Source organism: Petaurus breviceps, unplaced genomic scaffold (genome assembly GCF_028583685.1).
Source record: "Petaurus breviceps papuanus isolate PSGF00001 unplaced genomic scaffold, PetGlider_PUasm1.0 183, whole genome shotgun sequence".
NCBI classification, from domain to species: Eukaryota; Metazoa; Chordata; class Mammalia; order Diprotodontia; family Petauridae; genus Petaurus; species Petaurus breviceps.
In genome coordinates, this window is record NW_027185791.1 from 2,660,143 (window position 1) to 2,678,065 (window position 17,923).

At 37.0% G+C, this 17,923-nt stretch overlaps 1 protein-coding gene and 1 pseudogene across 6 annotated transcripts in view; one reads left to right on the forward strand and one right to left on the reverse strand.

Moving 5' to 3' along the window:
- The window catches only part of SPIN1 (spindlin 1), a 121,515-nt gene that overhangs the window by 22,280 nt on the left and 81,312 nt on the right, over positions 1–17,923 (reverse strand). For all 6 annotated transcript variants that reach the window (XM_069087810.1, XM_069087811.1, XM_069087807.1 and 3 more), the window contains exon 3: positions 2,475–2,523. In XM_069087810.1, the coding sequence (XP_068943911.1) occupies positions 2,475–2,523 (49 nt within the window). The remainder of the gene's footprint in view (positions 1–2,474; positions 2,524–17,923) is intronic.
- Positions 3,575–3,683, forward strand: LOC138161172 (5S ribosomal RNA; annotated as a pseudogene).

The window sequence follows — 17,923 nt, forward strand, 5'->3', positions numbered from 1 at the left end:
TGGCATTACTATTTTTTAAATATGCTGCCAGTAATAAAATATAAATTCAAAATCATAGTAGGGAATTACTTTAGAAGAACTTCTTCTGGTATTATGGATATAAAGTTAAATTGTAATGACATGAACTTAAGACAGTCTCATAAAAAGTTACACATGCTATAAATGCACTTATGTGTAAGAGCTCTTTGCTATAAAATTTGGTTTGATTTTTTGGCCAGGAACAGGTAAAAATGGCATCAATGAAACAATGAATAAAGTTTAAAAATGCATTTTATATTTAACACATACATACTTACAGTTATTCATATGCTTGTTTTATGTTGCCCTAGTAAATTCCGATTACATAAGGATGAGACCTATGTTTTAACATATATTTATGTCCCCCCTAAAACCTAGCACACAACATACTGTAGATCACTAGATTTTACACATATGTGTACAGAAGTGAGAGGTAAGGGCTATTCTGAAATTAAAGTCAAGTGCTTTTTTAATTAAATGCCTATTTATAAAATGACAGTTTTAAAAGATCTGTATTGAGAGACAATATATTACACATTATATGATGCATATATTCATTTCCATACTTAGTCTCTCAGGACACTCACTATGTAACCCTTTCTCCTCTGTTTTCAGCCTTTTCCTAACCTATACAGTGTCCTTTCTACATTTTCACCATTTTAACTATACTTAGTCATAAACTTCTTAGGGCAGGGATGGTCATTTTTCATCTTTGAATCCTTACTGCCTAGCACTGTGTCTTAAACAGAACAGGCACCTAATATTTATTAAATATGTAGTACAAAATGCTAAAAACTAAGAAACTTTCTTGGCCATTCAAATGCACAGAACTCACTTTAGGTTAGTGGAGAGAGGCTGGCATATAGTGCCACGACATCAACAGCAAATGTTCTCTGAATTCTAGGCCCAACTTTATCTCTGCATTAGTTGTCTGATCATCTGTTAATGAGTTCTGACAGACACCACAGCCATGAGGGGGAAAAGGTGAATATGCTTTGGAGGTTTCAGAACAACATATTCATAGATTTAATTTGGGTGCTGGAAGAGGCTGGATAGGTCATTAAACCCAAACTCTCTATTTTACAGATGAGAAAAGGAAAGCCTAGAGGTTAGGTAACTTGTCCAAGGTCACACAGGTACTAGGTATTAGAGCCAGGATGTCAAACTGGGGCTCTCTTAACACTGTCTATATACGTCCAGGAACAAGCAAGGAGAACTATACCTGGAACTAGAAGGTGAACGAGATTGTCAATGGAAAGGGGGTGGGACAGATTGAGAAGAACAAATATAATTGACCTCACTGCTATTTTGTAACTTCAGAAGCCCCTAGCACTGGGCCTTGTACTCAGTATTTATGGACTAACTGAAAATGACAAGAAAAAAATAAAGGAAATCTCCCTTGAAGCTCATACAGAACAGAGGCCTAGTTTTCTCTAAGTTAACTTTAATCGCACCTCAGCACTTTGCTGCTCTGAGTGTGATGTTGGGTTTCAATTTTCTCATTAATAATACAACAGACTAGATGGCTGCCTCTGAGGTCCTTTCCTGTTCTAAATCTATGATCCTAGGTGAAGTACAATTCCAAATTTGTAACTACCATATATGATAAAGGCATTTCATTTTCATATTGTTTGAAGTCTTTCTACCAAAACAAAAACATAATTCTTGCTGTGTAATTATAATAACCTCAAAGAAGAGATAAAAATCTGCACCTTACTCTCTTCTTGGCAGAGGTTGACAAATCTATGGGAGCATGACATATATATTATGCTTGTTAAGACTCTGGTCATACATTGGTTAATCTTGCTGAACTGCCTTTTTTCTCCTCTCTCTGACTCACTGTCGGACTGCACAGGTAGAGGGGAACTAGTTGTCAAAAAAAAAAAAAAAGCATCACTGAAACAGTTTTAAATGCACAGAAGTGAACAAAAGGAACAGCAGAGCAGGGCAGCTTTGAAAAGTACACTGAACTGATTACAGAGACTCACAGTTCCATGTACAAACCTCTGTTCTAAATGTACATGGAAGTATTCATTTTAGCTAATGTCAATTATTAATAAAGAATAAAAAAATTAAATAAGGGGAAATGGCATTAAATATGAACTAAATTATAAAATGGTAAATTGTGAACAAAAATGTCAAAAGAACAAAAAACATAAAATATGAAAAAATAATTCTAGGGGAATAGAAATAGAAAAAGATTAAGAAATTCTATTGTTTTCTAGGTCTATTATACAATATAAGTCTGCAAAAAAACAAAACACAAAAACAAAAATTATAAAAGAATTAGAATCTTTATGAACAAAAATATTAAGATATAAATATTACTAACATTTTCGATACAGATAAAGTATAAAATAAAGTCTCAAATTTTATTATTATAAAAAGAATGTTATGCCAATGCAATAAGTGAAGTTAAACATAAAAATGAAAATCAGGTTTTATAAAATGCTTACTTGTGGGAAGTCCTTTTCTTCATCATGCTGGCAGATACACCTGCATGTCCTGTAAAGACACATATAAAGGAAATGAGAAATGACTAAATGGCGTGAGCAGCTCAAACGAATTCACAAGTTAAAAACTACAAAGAAAAGCACAGCATTTAATTCTCCAAAAGTTGATAAAAATGATTTAATTGCTAAATTTAATATGAAATGTATTTATTTTCTGGTTTCTCAAAAGTGATGATACCTATAAATTATTTTCCATCTTTCACAAGGGTCATCTATATACTAACGATCAGGTTTGTCTTTTCCAGAAAGGAGAAAGAGAAGTGGTAAGAAAGAAAAGCAACCATAAATAAAAGGTGGTAGTTAAAAGTTAAAGAGGAAGGGAAGGAAATAAGCAATTATATAGTGCCTGCTATGTGCCAGGCATTGTGCTGAGTGCTTTTTAAACATCTCTCATTCGATTCTCACAATCACCCGATGAAATAGGTGTTAGTATTATCCCCATTTTACAGTTGAGGAAAATTAGGTGTTTACTTCACTTATAAATCACTTTAAATCATTTATAATGATTTGTCTAAGGTCACACAGCTGGTTAATTTGATACTAGATTTGAACATGGGTCTTCCAGACTATAGGACCAAGTGCTCTACCCACTTTACAACTGGTGTAAAATGAGGATGGTCTCCAGTAAACCCCTTATAGAGATGTTATGGGTCTCTATAAGACACGGATATGGACAAAGGCACCATAGGATGGGAAGACATTGAAGGCCTGTGACCTACTTCACTGGAATGAAGTTCCAAATTAATAAAAATCACAGATTGATTTAAGTATTGAGTCTGAGAGCAACATTTTAAAAATAATAATCTACACAATAGATTTTGATGATGTCCAGACAATTAGCTTTATAAAGATGGATAAAATATTAAAATGTGTTTTTAAAAGTTACTAGGGATGACTTGCATTGAAAAAAGAAAATCAAAACTAGGTTGTCAAAAACAAAATAAGACTAGTGAGGTATATTTTTATAGAAATTTAAAATGATAAATATTTCAAAAAGCCAAGGAATAATAGCAATCACTAAATATCCAAGGAAAGTGACGCTGGTCTATGGCAATAACACCCTGAACGTGCCTGATCTCAGAATCTAAGCAGGGTTGGGCCTGGTTAGTACTTGGATGGAAGACCACCTGGGAATACCAGATGCTGCAGGCTTTGGGAGGCTAGGTGGTGCAATGAATAGAGTACTGGCCCTGGAGTCAGGACGACCTGAGTTCAAATCCGACCTCAAACACTTAACACAAAGATTAGCCGTGTGACCTTGGGCAAGTCACTTCACCCCAATTGACCTCCAAAAAGCAAAAAAAAAAAAAAGTGATACTGATACCAGGGCAGAAATATTTTAGTTACAAAAGGAATATGACTCTTATTTAATCCAACAAAGATGAAAATATATCTCACTTTCTTCTTGTCATTAAATTAGTAACTATTGATTATAAAAGTTCCCTTCCCATACCATTTCCAACTTAAGTTATTCTTATTCCTCCTATTCTTGCATTGATGTCATAATCCGGTGCTGCTGTTACCTTGGAAATTGTCAGGACAAATTCAACATTACAGTCTCCAAAAGGATCAGCATTTTTAAAGGAAGCTAGTCACAAGGCAAATGAGTCAAGAAATTCTCAAAAGGACAAGTTTATTTTTTAAGATGAAAAGGTAAACAGATGTTCTCTCTGTTCCCCACAACACAGCAATAAACTTTTAATATTCTATTTGGATGACACTTTGTGTCCAGTTCCTCACTGCCTAAAATCTAGCTTCCATTATCACTACCCTGTAGACATTATTCTTTCAGGTGACTGCAGCATTCAACACTGGAGACCTACCCGCCCCTCCCCTTCCTTCTTAAAATCCTCTCCTCCTTAGACTTTGTGACACTAGAATCACTATTCTTTCCTCCAATCTCCTTGATTATTCCTTTGCTGGCTCTTCCTAATCCTAAATACTTGAGTATTCTAACTGTTCACTCCTTTGACATCTATTTTCCTCTTTATATAACAATTTATTCTTATAGAGATTGCACATTTACTGCTTCAACTATTACCTCTATTTATGTTATATATACCCAAACTTCAATCAGTATCCTAGGATCGTGATTTGTAAGGAAGCTAGAGCTAGAAAGGACCTTAGAAGTCATTTAGTGACAGGTGAGGAGCCTAAAGGCCACAGCGCTAGTAATAGTAGGAGATATTCTAGGCACATCACCATTATCTCTCCCCAACCTGGTTAACTGTAGTAACTGTCACAAGCTTCACTAAAGAAAAAGCCGAGAGGGCTGATCCTTATGACCTCTCCCAGTTCCTCTATTATTTCTATCTGGGATTCTTGCTGTCACCTAAAACTGAAAGGTCTAAAATCTAACTTTTTATCATTTATACAAACCTACTTTTCCCTCCACTAAGGTGGGACCATTAGAAACATCACTTTTTTTTTTTCCTTATCTCACCCTTCCACATCCAATAAGTCATCAAGTAGTTTGTTTTTGTATCCTGAGCACCTAATACAATGACTGACACAGGCTAATTACTTAATAAATATCTGCTTGAATTGAAGTGAAAATCCTGAAAGAATGATGGTAGAAAGCCCAGGTCTAACTCTGTCATGTCCTTAGTCACTAAAGCTTCAATGGCACCATCTTAAATCTAGGATAAAATATTAACTTCTCTATTTGGCATTTAGAGGTTTTTATGATCTGGCTCCAGCCTAGCTTTCCAACTTTCTTTTCTGCTACAAGCCCTATGTGAACATTCTTTGGTGCTTACCTTATTCATTTCCATCACTGTTCTTGGTTTTTATCATTTCCTCCTTCCAGTATCAAATCTTCCAGGAAGCCTTTTTCTCAGTCACTCCAGCCCACATAATCATGTTTCCTTCCTTTGAACCTCTATTCTGGGTTTTGTTTAACCAATAAACCAAATGCAGCTTTTTTGTTTTAAATATAAAAAAAACAATTTATCTTTATTCAAGGATGCATTCCAAGGAGTAACTTTACGGCTTCACAGAAGTGTGCAGCCTTGTTTTTCTCCTAATCTCGGACTGCTGTATTATTTCACTTTCTGGGTTTGCTTCTTTATAGTTTTCCTGTTTTTCTCTTTGCTGCAAGGCACTTTCCCTGTCAAAATGTGCTTACTTCCTTTTATATTTATTGCTTCAGGTGTGCATCATATATGGTACAGATAAACAGACTTGAAGAAAGGGAAGGTGTTAATAACCGACACACATTTCTCCTTAAATATGTAAAAAAAAATCCCTAGCTATAGCAATTACAGGTCTTATAAGAAAAATCTGTAAAATGTACTATCCAAGTAACAACATAACAAAAATATATTCCATATCTCAATATATATTCTTACTGAATTATAGAGAGGAGGCCTTCTTTAGTTAGTTTCAGTTTTTTACAAAATAGGATTGAGTTTTCTAGCACAGTTGCAAAATTAATCTGGAAAAAATCCAAATGAATCACTATTGTAAAATTTATAGCCAACATTATATCACCAACTAAGGTTTATTTTGTCCCAATCCATTGATAGATACTACAGAGATAAAGAAGCAATATAGAAAATGCTGTGCTTGAAATCAAGAAGCCTCGGGTTCCAATACTGTAATTTTATATTGGGTGCAAAGCACCCAATATAAAAGGGGGAGTCAGCATAAGTGGGAGGAATTAACATAATGGAGTTCCTTATTCAAAGACCCTTTACATATTCATGTACGTATAAGATATCCCTATTCCATATGAAAATAAAGAAGTTCCAGAACATCGAAGGAGGAAAGAAAAGCATGAAAGCCTGTCCCCAAAGAAGCTACTCACAGTGAAGTGACTTAGAACACCACCTTGGCCATGTGGGAACAATGAGATATAGACCAAGCTACTTTAAACTATTTGTATTTCAGTTGTCTCATCTGTAAAGTAGGAGGTAGCAGAACTAGAAGATCCCTTAGTTTTTTCCTGGTCTAGATCTGAAATCTCAGACAATGATCTTTACTACTAAAAAAGTAAAAAGAAGTCTGTTCACACTAAAGCAGCATATGCTAAAGTAGTAAACTGAAGAATGGGGGAAAAAAAAAACACCTTTTTCTATTTGGCCTTGAAATGATTTTGTGTATGCACATGTACACATCTGAAAATGAAGAATGCCTTTTTTCCCTTTTTTTTTTTTTGGAGTGGAGAAGGCAAGGCAATTGCAGTTAAGTGACTTGTCCAAGGTCACAGCTCTAGTAAGTGTTGAGTGTCTGAGGCCACATTCAAAATCAGGTCCTCCTGACTCCAGAGCCAATGCTCTATTCACTGCGCCACCTAGTTTCCCTTGAGGAATTCATTCCAAAGAAAAAGGACACATGCCCACACAGTTATGATTGATCTAGGCTTGGAATTCTGGCTCTGCCACTCTATAACTTCAGACAAGTCATTTAACCTCTTTATATAAATAAGGGGATCTTTTAAATTTCTTCCCATCACTTAAATCTGAGTTTATAAATCTGACCAAGACTTTCTAATTTCCCTATCTTTTTAGCACTTCAAATCCTCCCTTGCAATAATACTGCATTCTAGAACGCACTGTTGTAGGATATACCTACCCTTGACCTGTGTCAGGCTTCCACAGGAAAATGAAATATATTGATTTTTAGCTTTCACAAAATTCCCCTCTAAAAGTCAGACCTAAAATTAAACTTGCTAGACAGCGTTTTTTAAACATTTTTCTAGTTATGGCACAGTATTAATTTTATTCCTTTCTGCTAAAAATTCCATTTCGTTATAACTGAGAGTAAGCTGACTTTCTAAAGAACAAAAATCTGTATTAAACATTTATCATAATTGGGGGTGGCTATAAAAGGTACTTCAACAAGCTCAGGAATTTCCAATATTAAGAAAATTTACCACTTAATTAACAGATTCACATTCTAGAAATAGGTCACCTACTTGTCACTACAGACACCTGTAATGGTAATAGGAATTTGAAGATTCTCCCTGCTCCCTAATAGGCCAAATAGGTAATCACATAGAACCTGTGGTGGGAGGAGTTTGCTGAACAGGTAGAATAAAGCCCAGAGGAAGCTGGGAGTCAGAGCAGTTAGACCTGCTAACTGGGGGAGAGAGAGGGAGCAGACAAGCAGGCAGCAAAGATTGTGCTTGTTTGTAAGAAGGTTTTAGGATGATGTTGCTCTCTGCAGTGTTATTGTGTACAGATTTCTTTGTTGTTATGGATAGATTTGGCTTTTTGGTGCTGGGATTCTGCTTTCTGTTGTCTTAATGAATGTTTTGCTTCTGTCTTCCATATGGAGAGTCTGCTTTATTTTACAATTGAGAATTATGCTGGCATATTCATGGTCACCATCAGTGCTGTAAATATGGACATGGTGATACATTTGACGTCATGACCAGGATAGCAAGGTATCAGATCTCTATTTGTTAGCAGAAGGACTTTGGGGAAGAAATGGATATCTCAGGATGGGAGGATTTACTTTACTCCTCCCTAGCAAGGGAATGTACTAAAAGCACCCAACCCTGTGAAAACTGGAAACTGAGGCTACTGAGATAACCTAGAGATTTAGAAAGGTATTTGCAGGAAATAGCAATAAAACTAGAGAAAGAACTGAACAGTATGTAGAAGAGGCTGGGTTTTACTAACAGGTTACCATATTATATGTAAAAGCAGAGACAAATTGCTGCAAGAGAAAGCTCAGATGGAAAAGAAGTTAGTTGATTTGCATGAGAAACTTTTTGTGCCACAGTGTTCAGGCGCTCCTTCAGAAGAGCAAGCTAGAGAGTTTCAGGCAGCAGAAGAGGGGGCAGTTGTGGGTTTGGCTCAGAAAAAGAAGGAAAAAAACTAATTAAAGGAATGTGCACGTAGCTCTGAAACAGGCTGAGCCTAGTTGCCTCGACAATGGCAGCCAGAAGACTGTGTTGGAGGAAAATGAAACAATGCTACATGAGGCTTCTTAGGCAGAAGTTCAGCCCCTATTGAGAAGAAAGCAAGAGAACCAAAGGAAAAAACAGTCTTCAGGGAGATAATTGGGGATTTCACTCAGCAGGGGGTCAATGATATATTAAGTTGATTCATCCAAAGGATGGGAAAACCAATAGTGTTTTGGATGGTGAGAATCAGTAATGAAGGGGCTGGAGGAGAACTGGTAGACAGCATGGACTGCCTGAAATTTATAGGTGTTATACCTTTTGTATCGCAAGTTTTAGGGATTACCATATGCAAGGAAGCAATAATGCAACTAATCTGTGTTAGCTGCAGAGGAATGCAATAAAATGCATTTCACTGATTCTATGTGGCCTAGTGGAGACAGACCTGGTATTGCTTAGGGACTGTATGCAAAAGTTAAAATAGGAGGCAATGAAAACAGATGCTTATCACAATTAGCAGTTAATTAGTTTAGCAGTTTCTCATAGAAATATCATAGTGAAGATGGCTACCTCCTGCTTATAAGCACCTAATTATGACTCTATTACTTGTTGTAAACGGAAATGCAAATTTAAAGATCTTCCCTGCCCCTAGGCCCTTTGATAGGCTTAAGAGACTCTGAGAACAGTCCTTGATTTGAAAATATACTGTCCCCTTATAGGCTGAATGTGGTCACATGAAGCCTCTGGCAGGAGGCTTGGTTTTCAGGAATGCCCACACCTTGATGCTGTGTGACTGGCCAGTGGGTCAAGAGGGTTGTGGCATTCTGAGCCAGGAGAAGGCTGTATAAATCGCTGATGTGAGGCTCTGCTTTGGGGCTCATTTTGCGAAGTGTTGTGTGATTTGACCAGAGGAGACTGGGCAGCTGCTGAGAGCCCCCCCCCCCCCGGCTTTGAAAACCCAGATATTGATGCTTCCCTCTCTGGTAACTGTGATTTGGTATGGATGTAATGGTTGGACAGTCTGGAAGCCTGTCTGCTTGATCTGTTTCTCTGTCTTGTAACTTCTGTCTGTATACTCTGAAGTTCAAGGTGCTGACCTTTTCCCCCTGAACCAGGTAAAGGATATGTCTTTGATTAAAGTAAGCTTGTTAACCCATTTTGAGATGCTTTCCTTTAGAAAATCAGATCTAAGAACCTGTGTTGGCAGCCACCCTGGGAATGCTGGGGTGCTTGCTGCTACACTTGGGGAGATAGGGCACTCTCTTTCAGAGATGCTGGATAAGATTTCACAGCTAAGTGACTTAGGGGAATGGGGAAAAGATAAACTTCCTCAACAGAGAAGAGTAAATAGCTGGCAGATTCAAAGTCAGAATAGTTTAACAAGAAAAGAACTTTTTACTGCTTTACTGAGTGCAGGGGTAGATTTTGGAAGAATTGATGGTATTCCCAACTAAAGTATAAAAATATACTGAGAAAAGGGGCTTGATATTAGATGGAATAGAGCAGTAAGGAACTGCTCCTACAGATCTTCCTGAATTATTGCTATGATAATGGGTTCATGGACTCCATAAGTATGGCTGACCCTATATTTGTTTCTTTTTGGCTTTTTGTCTGTTAAACTTGTTTATGAAATTTGTTTCCTGCAGGCTTAGTACCCTTCACCTGCAGATGCCTGATCACTTAAACTGGATGTCACCCACTGTTCACAATTGTGATGTGTCACCCCTGGATCTGGTGTTGATCGAGTTCCAGATGCCAGTTAAAGAACTGATCTCTCAACTGATTGGACCTCTTGGGCCTGGCATTGACCAAGCCCCAGATGCCAGTTAAAGAAATGACCTCTCGAATGGAAGGTATGCCCTTCTTGGGGCAGGGACAGCTCTATGTCCAATTTCAGCAGGAAGTAGCTATGGGAGAAGAGATCTTCACCCCTTATCCCAAGATTTTAAGTCCCATTCATTTGAGTAGGGAATGATGGGGTGTTGTGCTCAAGCTCCACCCTAAGATATTGCTTTATGTGCTTATTTTGTGTTACCCTTGTCATAGTGTTGCCAAGTTCTGTTGACACCAGTTACCCCTGAAGTCCCATTGACCTATATAAGGTCAAGATATGTATGAACAATCTTCAGGCCACATGGAATGGTAATGGGAATCTGAAAATCTTCCCTGTCCCCTCCGAGGCCAAATGTAATCACATGGAGAGTGTGGCGGAAGGAGTTTGCTGAACAGGTGGAGCAGAGCCCAGAGGAAGCTGCCAGTCAGAACAGAGGGAGGGGCGAGGACAGAGGCAAGGTGACGGCTAGGCTTATGAATGTTTGTTGCTCTCTGCAGTGTTATTGTGTATAGATTTCTTGGTTGCTATGATGGATTTGGCTTTCTGGGTTGGGTTTTAGCTTTCTGGTGGCTAAATAAATGTTTTGCTTCTATCTTCCATATGGAGAGTCTATTATATATTGTGATTCATAATTATGCTGGCATATTCATAGCTGCCATTGGTGCTGTGAATATTGCCTTGGTGATACAACACTCAGTCACACACACGGCCCACAATTACGGCACAGAACCAGATTAAAATGTAATTAGGAAATATGTAACAAAACAAAAAAATACAATAAAACAGAGATAATCTTAACATGTGGTTTTCTAAGTCAATGAGGCCTCCAAGGATCCTTGGTGGCCCAGTTTCTACTTAAGTTTGACATCACTGTCCAGAGGATACCTGAATTTATCTAAGAATTATACAGTATTATTTCTTTACACCACTACTTTTTGCATGTTCAATTCTTGGCGTCTCAGTCAAGTCCATGCATGTATAAGTTCCATAAAATTGGAACTTAGTAGCATACCTACTTGAAACTGGGTATATATTTTGAGAACCACTGGATTATCCCCAAGTCACAGAATAATCAAAATCCTCCCTAGAATTAAGAACTGATGGTCCTTAAAAAAGTACAGCTTTGCCTTTTACTTCTCCCATATAACTACATGACTGGTCAAATTACAATCTCTCTTTAACTCATTTTCCTCATCTCTAAAAGCATAGGATTGGATTACTTCATCCCTCGAGTCCCTTCCTAGTCTATCATTTTATAGGGATTCTATGACACAATATCACTGTCAAACAGCCAGATGAAGTAAAGAAAGGAAGGATGACTAAGAACATAGGACAGAAGACAGGTAGTTGTGATGCAAAAGGCAACTTTCTATTGTATCAATGGATTCAGAGTTGAAAGGAACCTTGAAAGGATCATCTTCCAACTTCCTCATTCTATACTTTGCTTTGAGGCTGCCTGGAACACAGAAAATATAGCAAAAAATATATTTATAAAGAGTTTTTAAGCGCTATTGGCAAAAACCCCAAGAGGGAGGGAAAAAGCATTTATTAAGTGTCTAATATGTGCAAGGAAATATGCTAAGCATTCTATACATATTACTCATTTGATCTTCCCATCAACCCTGGGAGTTAGGTGCTATTTTTTATCCCCATTTTATAGTTGAGGAAACTGAGGTGGGGAGATTAAATTATTCTCCATGGATCACACAGCTAATGAAATGAGGCCAGATTTAACCCAGTGCTCTAGCTACTGTACCACCTAGATAACCACAGAGGAGTTCTCTTTCATTTCAAAAGCGAAGGAAATGAAGTTCAGAGAGTTAGTTCAGTGACGTGTCTAGAACTGTTATACACACGTTAAAGCTGGGAATCAATCCCAGCTTTTCTGACTCTTAGCACTTCCCCATGCTGCCTCTGCAATAAATCACATTTATATTTACATACAAGTCCACAGTTTTCATGTTTAAGCAATAAGCAAAACTAAAAAATTATGAAAAAATTTACTGGCTTTAAAATAAAAAAGGCATATCTACAAATATTATAGGCAGGTCAAAAATTAGATTTTAATTAGATATTTTCTGATATCTCTACTTCACTTTATCCCTTCCACCTTGTCTTAACAGCTGTATTTCTAATATTTCAAACTGCCTTTATGTTTTTAAAAAGCCATCAAGTCACTTCATCAACTAATATTAAGAACCCACTGCATGTATAGTGCACATTTTCCAATCTGGTCTAGTCTTCCTAAAATCTCACTGCTGTCATATCAAATACTGCTATAATCTTACCTCTGAATCTTCAGCATGTTTCAGATAGTGGTTTGCTTTTTAAATCTACTCTCAATTAATAAAGATTTATCCTTTAATTACTTCAATATTCATTAGTATGAGTTATTCCCTTGACAAACACAGGATCCTGTTCACTGCATTCATGTGTAATGAGCTACTGTGAGCAGTTCCAGCCTCCAGCAACAAGAGGTTAGTGGTCATACAACAGACAATATCTGAGTATGTGGCCAGACCCATCGTCAGAGCCTATTTTGCTTAGGAAGACTATCAGTATCTACTAACAGCATTAGTAAATTATTCCAACTTTTACTAAATGCCTAGTTATGGCATAGATGCTGTTCTCAAGCTACACAAAATAGTAATGTACCCCCAAGAAGCAGAAAACACAAATCAATGCTAGAGTTTTGGTTTTTTGTTGTTCTTGTTGAATCGTGTCCAACTCTTTGTAATTTCATTTGGGGTCTTCTTGGTAGAGATATTTAAGTAGTTTGTCATTTCCTTTTCCAGTTAATTTTTCTTTTTTTCTTCTTTTTTTAAACAATTGGGGTTAAGTAACTTGCTCAAGGTTACACGGCCAGGTGTTTCTGGGTGGGTGTTAAGTATCTGAGCCAGAATTCGATCCCAGGTCATCCCGACTCTGGGGCTGGTGCTCTTACTCACTGCGCCACCTGGCCGCCCCCCAGTTAATTTTTCAGATGAGAAAACTGAAGCAACCAGGGTTAAGTGACATCACACACCTAGTAATCTGAGGTCAGATTTTACCTCAGGAAGATGGTTCATGACTCCAGGCCCAGCACTCTACCCATTGCACCATAACTAGAAATACTCTAAAGTGTAACAGGCCACATTACAGACTGCAAGAATAGTAACTCAGTCAAAAAGACTTATCGAAAATCTTTAAGCAAAGATTGTTTAGTTACTGGCTGGGTCACTAACAAATACTGAAGATAAGATTCTTGCTCGGGCTCAGATTAGACTAGATAGAATCTAAGGTCTCTTCTACCTTTTTAGTTCTGTTTTTGTGAGTAAAGTACTTTGTAACATTAAATAAACTGAAAAACTGTTAATAGTAAGTTACCCTTTTAACATGTAAATATCTCTTGGGAAAGCCTTTGACAAAACATAGCACTCATTTATGCTGAAATTCCTAAAGAAAAAAAAATAGGCATGAAAAGGTCCTTTTACAATATTCATCAAAAGCATATATTTAAAATCAAGATAGAGAATTTAAAGCAATGGAGAAATATTAGTTGTTTCCCCACTATAAACAGCACACGGTCCTAATTTTTTTTTGTATTGCCCTAGAAATTCTAGTTGTAGCAATAAAAGATTAAATAAAAAAAGCATTACACAGACAAAATAATCTCTACTTGTGGAGAGTATCACAGAAAACATTAATAAAGGTTTTACAGATCTGTTTGTTCTATGTCTACACTACAAACATATAACAAAAAGTAAAACAAGTAAACACAGCAACATCCTCTGAAAGTGTATACTCTATTCTACAGCTGTAGCACTCTGCCACCACTATAAAAATTGTGTTATTTTTTTTTATACAAATCTATTTAGTTTCCCTACTGGAGAAAAAAAGAAAAGGAAAAAATTTCTTTGTAACAAAACAAATTTCCTCACTCTTTGTGTGTGTGTGTGTGTGTGTGTGTGTGTGTGTGTGTGAGAGAGAGAGACAGAGAGAGAGAGAGAGAGAGAGAGAGAGAGAGAATCTCTACACTGAATCTGTCACCTTTATAAAAGAAGGTGGATTTTACATTTCATCATTGATCTTCTGGATTCATAGGCAGTTACTATAATGATAATAGGATATAGTTTCCAAGCTGCTTGTCTTTACTTATTGCTACTATATAAATTATTCTCGTTTCTGCTCATTTCATCCTTCATCAGTTTTGTGATAAGAGAATTTCAGTTTAGTTGAGACATCAAATGAGCTCAGTTGCTTAACTGGTTAGTGAGTGGTAAGAGAACTTTTGGTTCAATTGTCTTACTTCTATTTACTTAAACTGAGAGTAAAAACCTAACTGTGGCTCGGCATTCGTGGTTAGCTGAAAATTCCAGAGATGCCTAGAGTTTGCTAACTAGTCCGTCATTTTGCCTGACGCAGATCACCCCCTTCTGTTATCTGTTGACGTATAAATCTTTACCTTGCCCTTCTGCAAAAGTACATTGTAGTATCCATTCCAGGTAACTAAGACCTCTAGTATCTTGTAGAAATATATCGAGTCTGTGCTCTGAGCATATAATAAACTAGTGTTTATATCTATCTATGAATTAACAGGGTGACTGGCAGCAGTACCTATCAACAACTCCTTGGACAATTTTTATCAGTCTATAATTATAACATCTTCAAAATCATTAGTTTTAATAATACTGATAGTTGTAAGTTGTCCTTCTGACTCTGCCCACTGCATTTTGCATCAAGTTTGTAAGTCTTTGCATACAAGCAGCTAGGAGACATAAAGACAGAGTACAGGTTTGGATTCACCAACAGGAGCTCAAGTCTATTCCTCAGACACTTTCTAGGTGTGACCATGGACAAGTCATGTAACTTCTCTACATGCCTCACTTACCTCAAGAGCAAAAGGGGGATAATAATAGCACTTACCCCTCCCACTTACCCTGGCACATAGTCAGTCCTTAATTCTTTTTCTCTTCTCCCCCATGTCTCTTGAAAATTTCCTCATTTCTTCCTCATTTCTTATTATTAATAGTATTCAGTCACATTCATACACTACAACTTAAGTCATTTCTCAATTAATAGGTATCCCTTTAGTTTCTAGTTTTTTACAGTTGGAAAAAAAATATTTTTGTGAATATTGGACATTTTACTCTTTCTTTGATCTCTTTTAAGTATAGACCTAGCAGGGGTATAATTGGTACAAAATTATTGTTCAGTAACATTGTGTATACAATTTCAAATTTCTTTCCAGAATGGTTACATTCCTTCACAAGTTCACCAAAAGTATACAGGGTGCCTGTTTTCCCTCTATTCCTATTTATTACTTCCCTTCTTTTGTCATCCTTCTCAACCTTATGGGTATGCAATGGAATCTCAGAATTGTTTTAATTTTTCTTATATTTCTTTAATTATTTTTTATTTTTAGCATTTTAAGAGTTGCGAATAGTTTGGATTTCTTCCTCTGAAAACTGCCTGGTTATACCTTTGACCATTTATCTATTTGGGGAAAGGACCTTATTTTTTTTTTTTTGGAGGGGGGGGAGCAGGGCAATTGGGGTTAAGTTACTTGTCCAAGGTCACAGGGCTAATAAGTGTTAAGTGTCTGAGGCAGGATTTGAACTCAGGTCGTCCTGACTCCAGGGCCAGTGCTCTTATTCACTTCGCCACCTAGCCGCCCCTATGGACCTTATTCTTATAAAGAATAAGCTTATCTTGTATTATAAAGTATAAGGTATTGGTCTAAATCTAATTTCTTCTATATTGTTTTTCAATTTTCCCCAGCAGTTTTTATCATATAGTAAGCTTTTATATCAGAATCTGGGATGTTTATGCTTACTGAATAGTAGAGTACTGAACAGATTTGCTTCTGCATGTTGTACAGTCAATCTGTTCTGCTTACTGATCTCTTTATTTTTAAAAGAATACTAAATTGCTTTGGGAATTACTGCTTAGAATAAAATGTGAGATCCTCTTCCTTCTTATTTTTTAAAAATTATCATTACCATTGTTATATTACCATTAGATTCTTTACCTTTTCAACATCCATATCAATTACAAATTATTTTTTTCTAATTTCATAAAGTAATTCTCTGGCATTTTGACTGGTATACAAACAAAATATTCTTTACAGAAATAAAAGGGAAACAAATATTTAGATTCATATCAATAAAATTAGAAATAACTAAAATAAATTTCACTGAAAGAATAAATAAGTTGAGGTTGCATTTTCATTCATTATACTGACTCATTGCTGTTATGTCTGTCCTCCATTTTTGAAGAGGATCCTGGCATCAGGGAAATGACATAACTTGCAGTTGACTTTGATGTGAGTGCGGAGGGCTATGCAAGGTCATATTCATCAGGATGACTGCAGATGACCCAGTATGCAATGGGAGACCCTGGCCTTTACAGGTACTCTTCTAGAGTGAGGTAACGCCCATCCAGTGAATAGGTCTCTTTAAGAAGGGAGACAAGGAATGGCTCCTTTAATTAGAAAAAGAAAAAAACAAAACCAGGCTGGGAGGGAGAGATCCTCAGGCTCTGGGTCCCAAATAGAACCAGTTGCCACTGACATTCACTCTAAACCAGGAGGGCCCAAAATACAGCCAATTAGGTGAAGCTTGGAGAGGGACCTGTCTGTTGTGGTCCAAGGTATGAGCTTTAGAGTGAACTGAGTTGAAGGCTTTGGGAAGAAAAGAAAATAAATGAAAGGAGGGAAGGGAGGAAGGAAACTCACTTAAGAATACAAAATAATAAATCTCCAAACATCACCATTTCTACAGTAGTTGAAGAAAACATGCTTGTGGGGATCACATGATTTCCCAGGAAGGGTCAGGGAGTTGGCCTGGAAAAGCTTCCACTATCCACTGCTTCCCTGGGGGCCCTTAGTGGAATACCCTTCAACAGGGCTGTGGGGATCACAGGACTTCCCAGGTGGGATTAGGGAGTTAGCCCAGACAAGCTTCTTGCTCTCCACTACTTCCCTTGGGGCCCTTAGGAAGATGCATATGATATACACTTTAAAATGGCAAATCGCTTCTTACTGAAAGAACTCAGAAACAGAGTGTGCAGAGAAAGGTGTTTATTATGCTTCTGGCAAAGAAGCAGGTGTGGTGCTCACTAGGAACACACCCATATTGATACAGAAGTTGGAGTGAGACTCTACAGTTCTGTCCTTCCTGGTAGACTTAGGGGTAGTCAAATCCCTATATTCCCACCATATATGCAGATTACATAGCCTTAGTACTGAGGATACTTGTGACCAGGGGTGACCTCTAAGGTCCAAGCTGTTTGCCACATCCCCAGCTTTCTAGTTTCCTCTGGCCATAGACAATAGTTCCAGGAAGACCAAGGTCTTAGTAAAATAAAATAAGGGAGTTTCCCCACAGCTACGGATTATCTTCCACTAACTTTCCAGGGAACAAAATATGCCATAATATCACTTCTTAAAGAAGTAACAAAAATTAGGGGAAAAAATTCCTTTCAAGATACAGAAATAAACTACAGAACACAGAAAATATCTGGAAGTTAGCCCACTAAGGCATACAAAATAACCACACTATTTAATTTGTAGGTTTAATGCTACAGCAAGTAAATCGGGACATTTTTTAGAAGTAGGCAAATAAATAAATTCATTAGCAAAAAACAAAAGTCTTGAATCTCAAAGAAATTAAGGAGGGGAAAATACTACCTAAGAAGGTTATTTTAGTATTTTAAGGCTTCAAATTA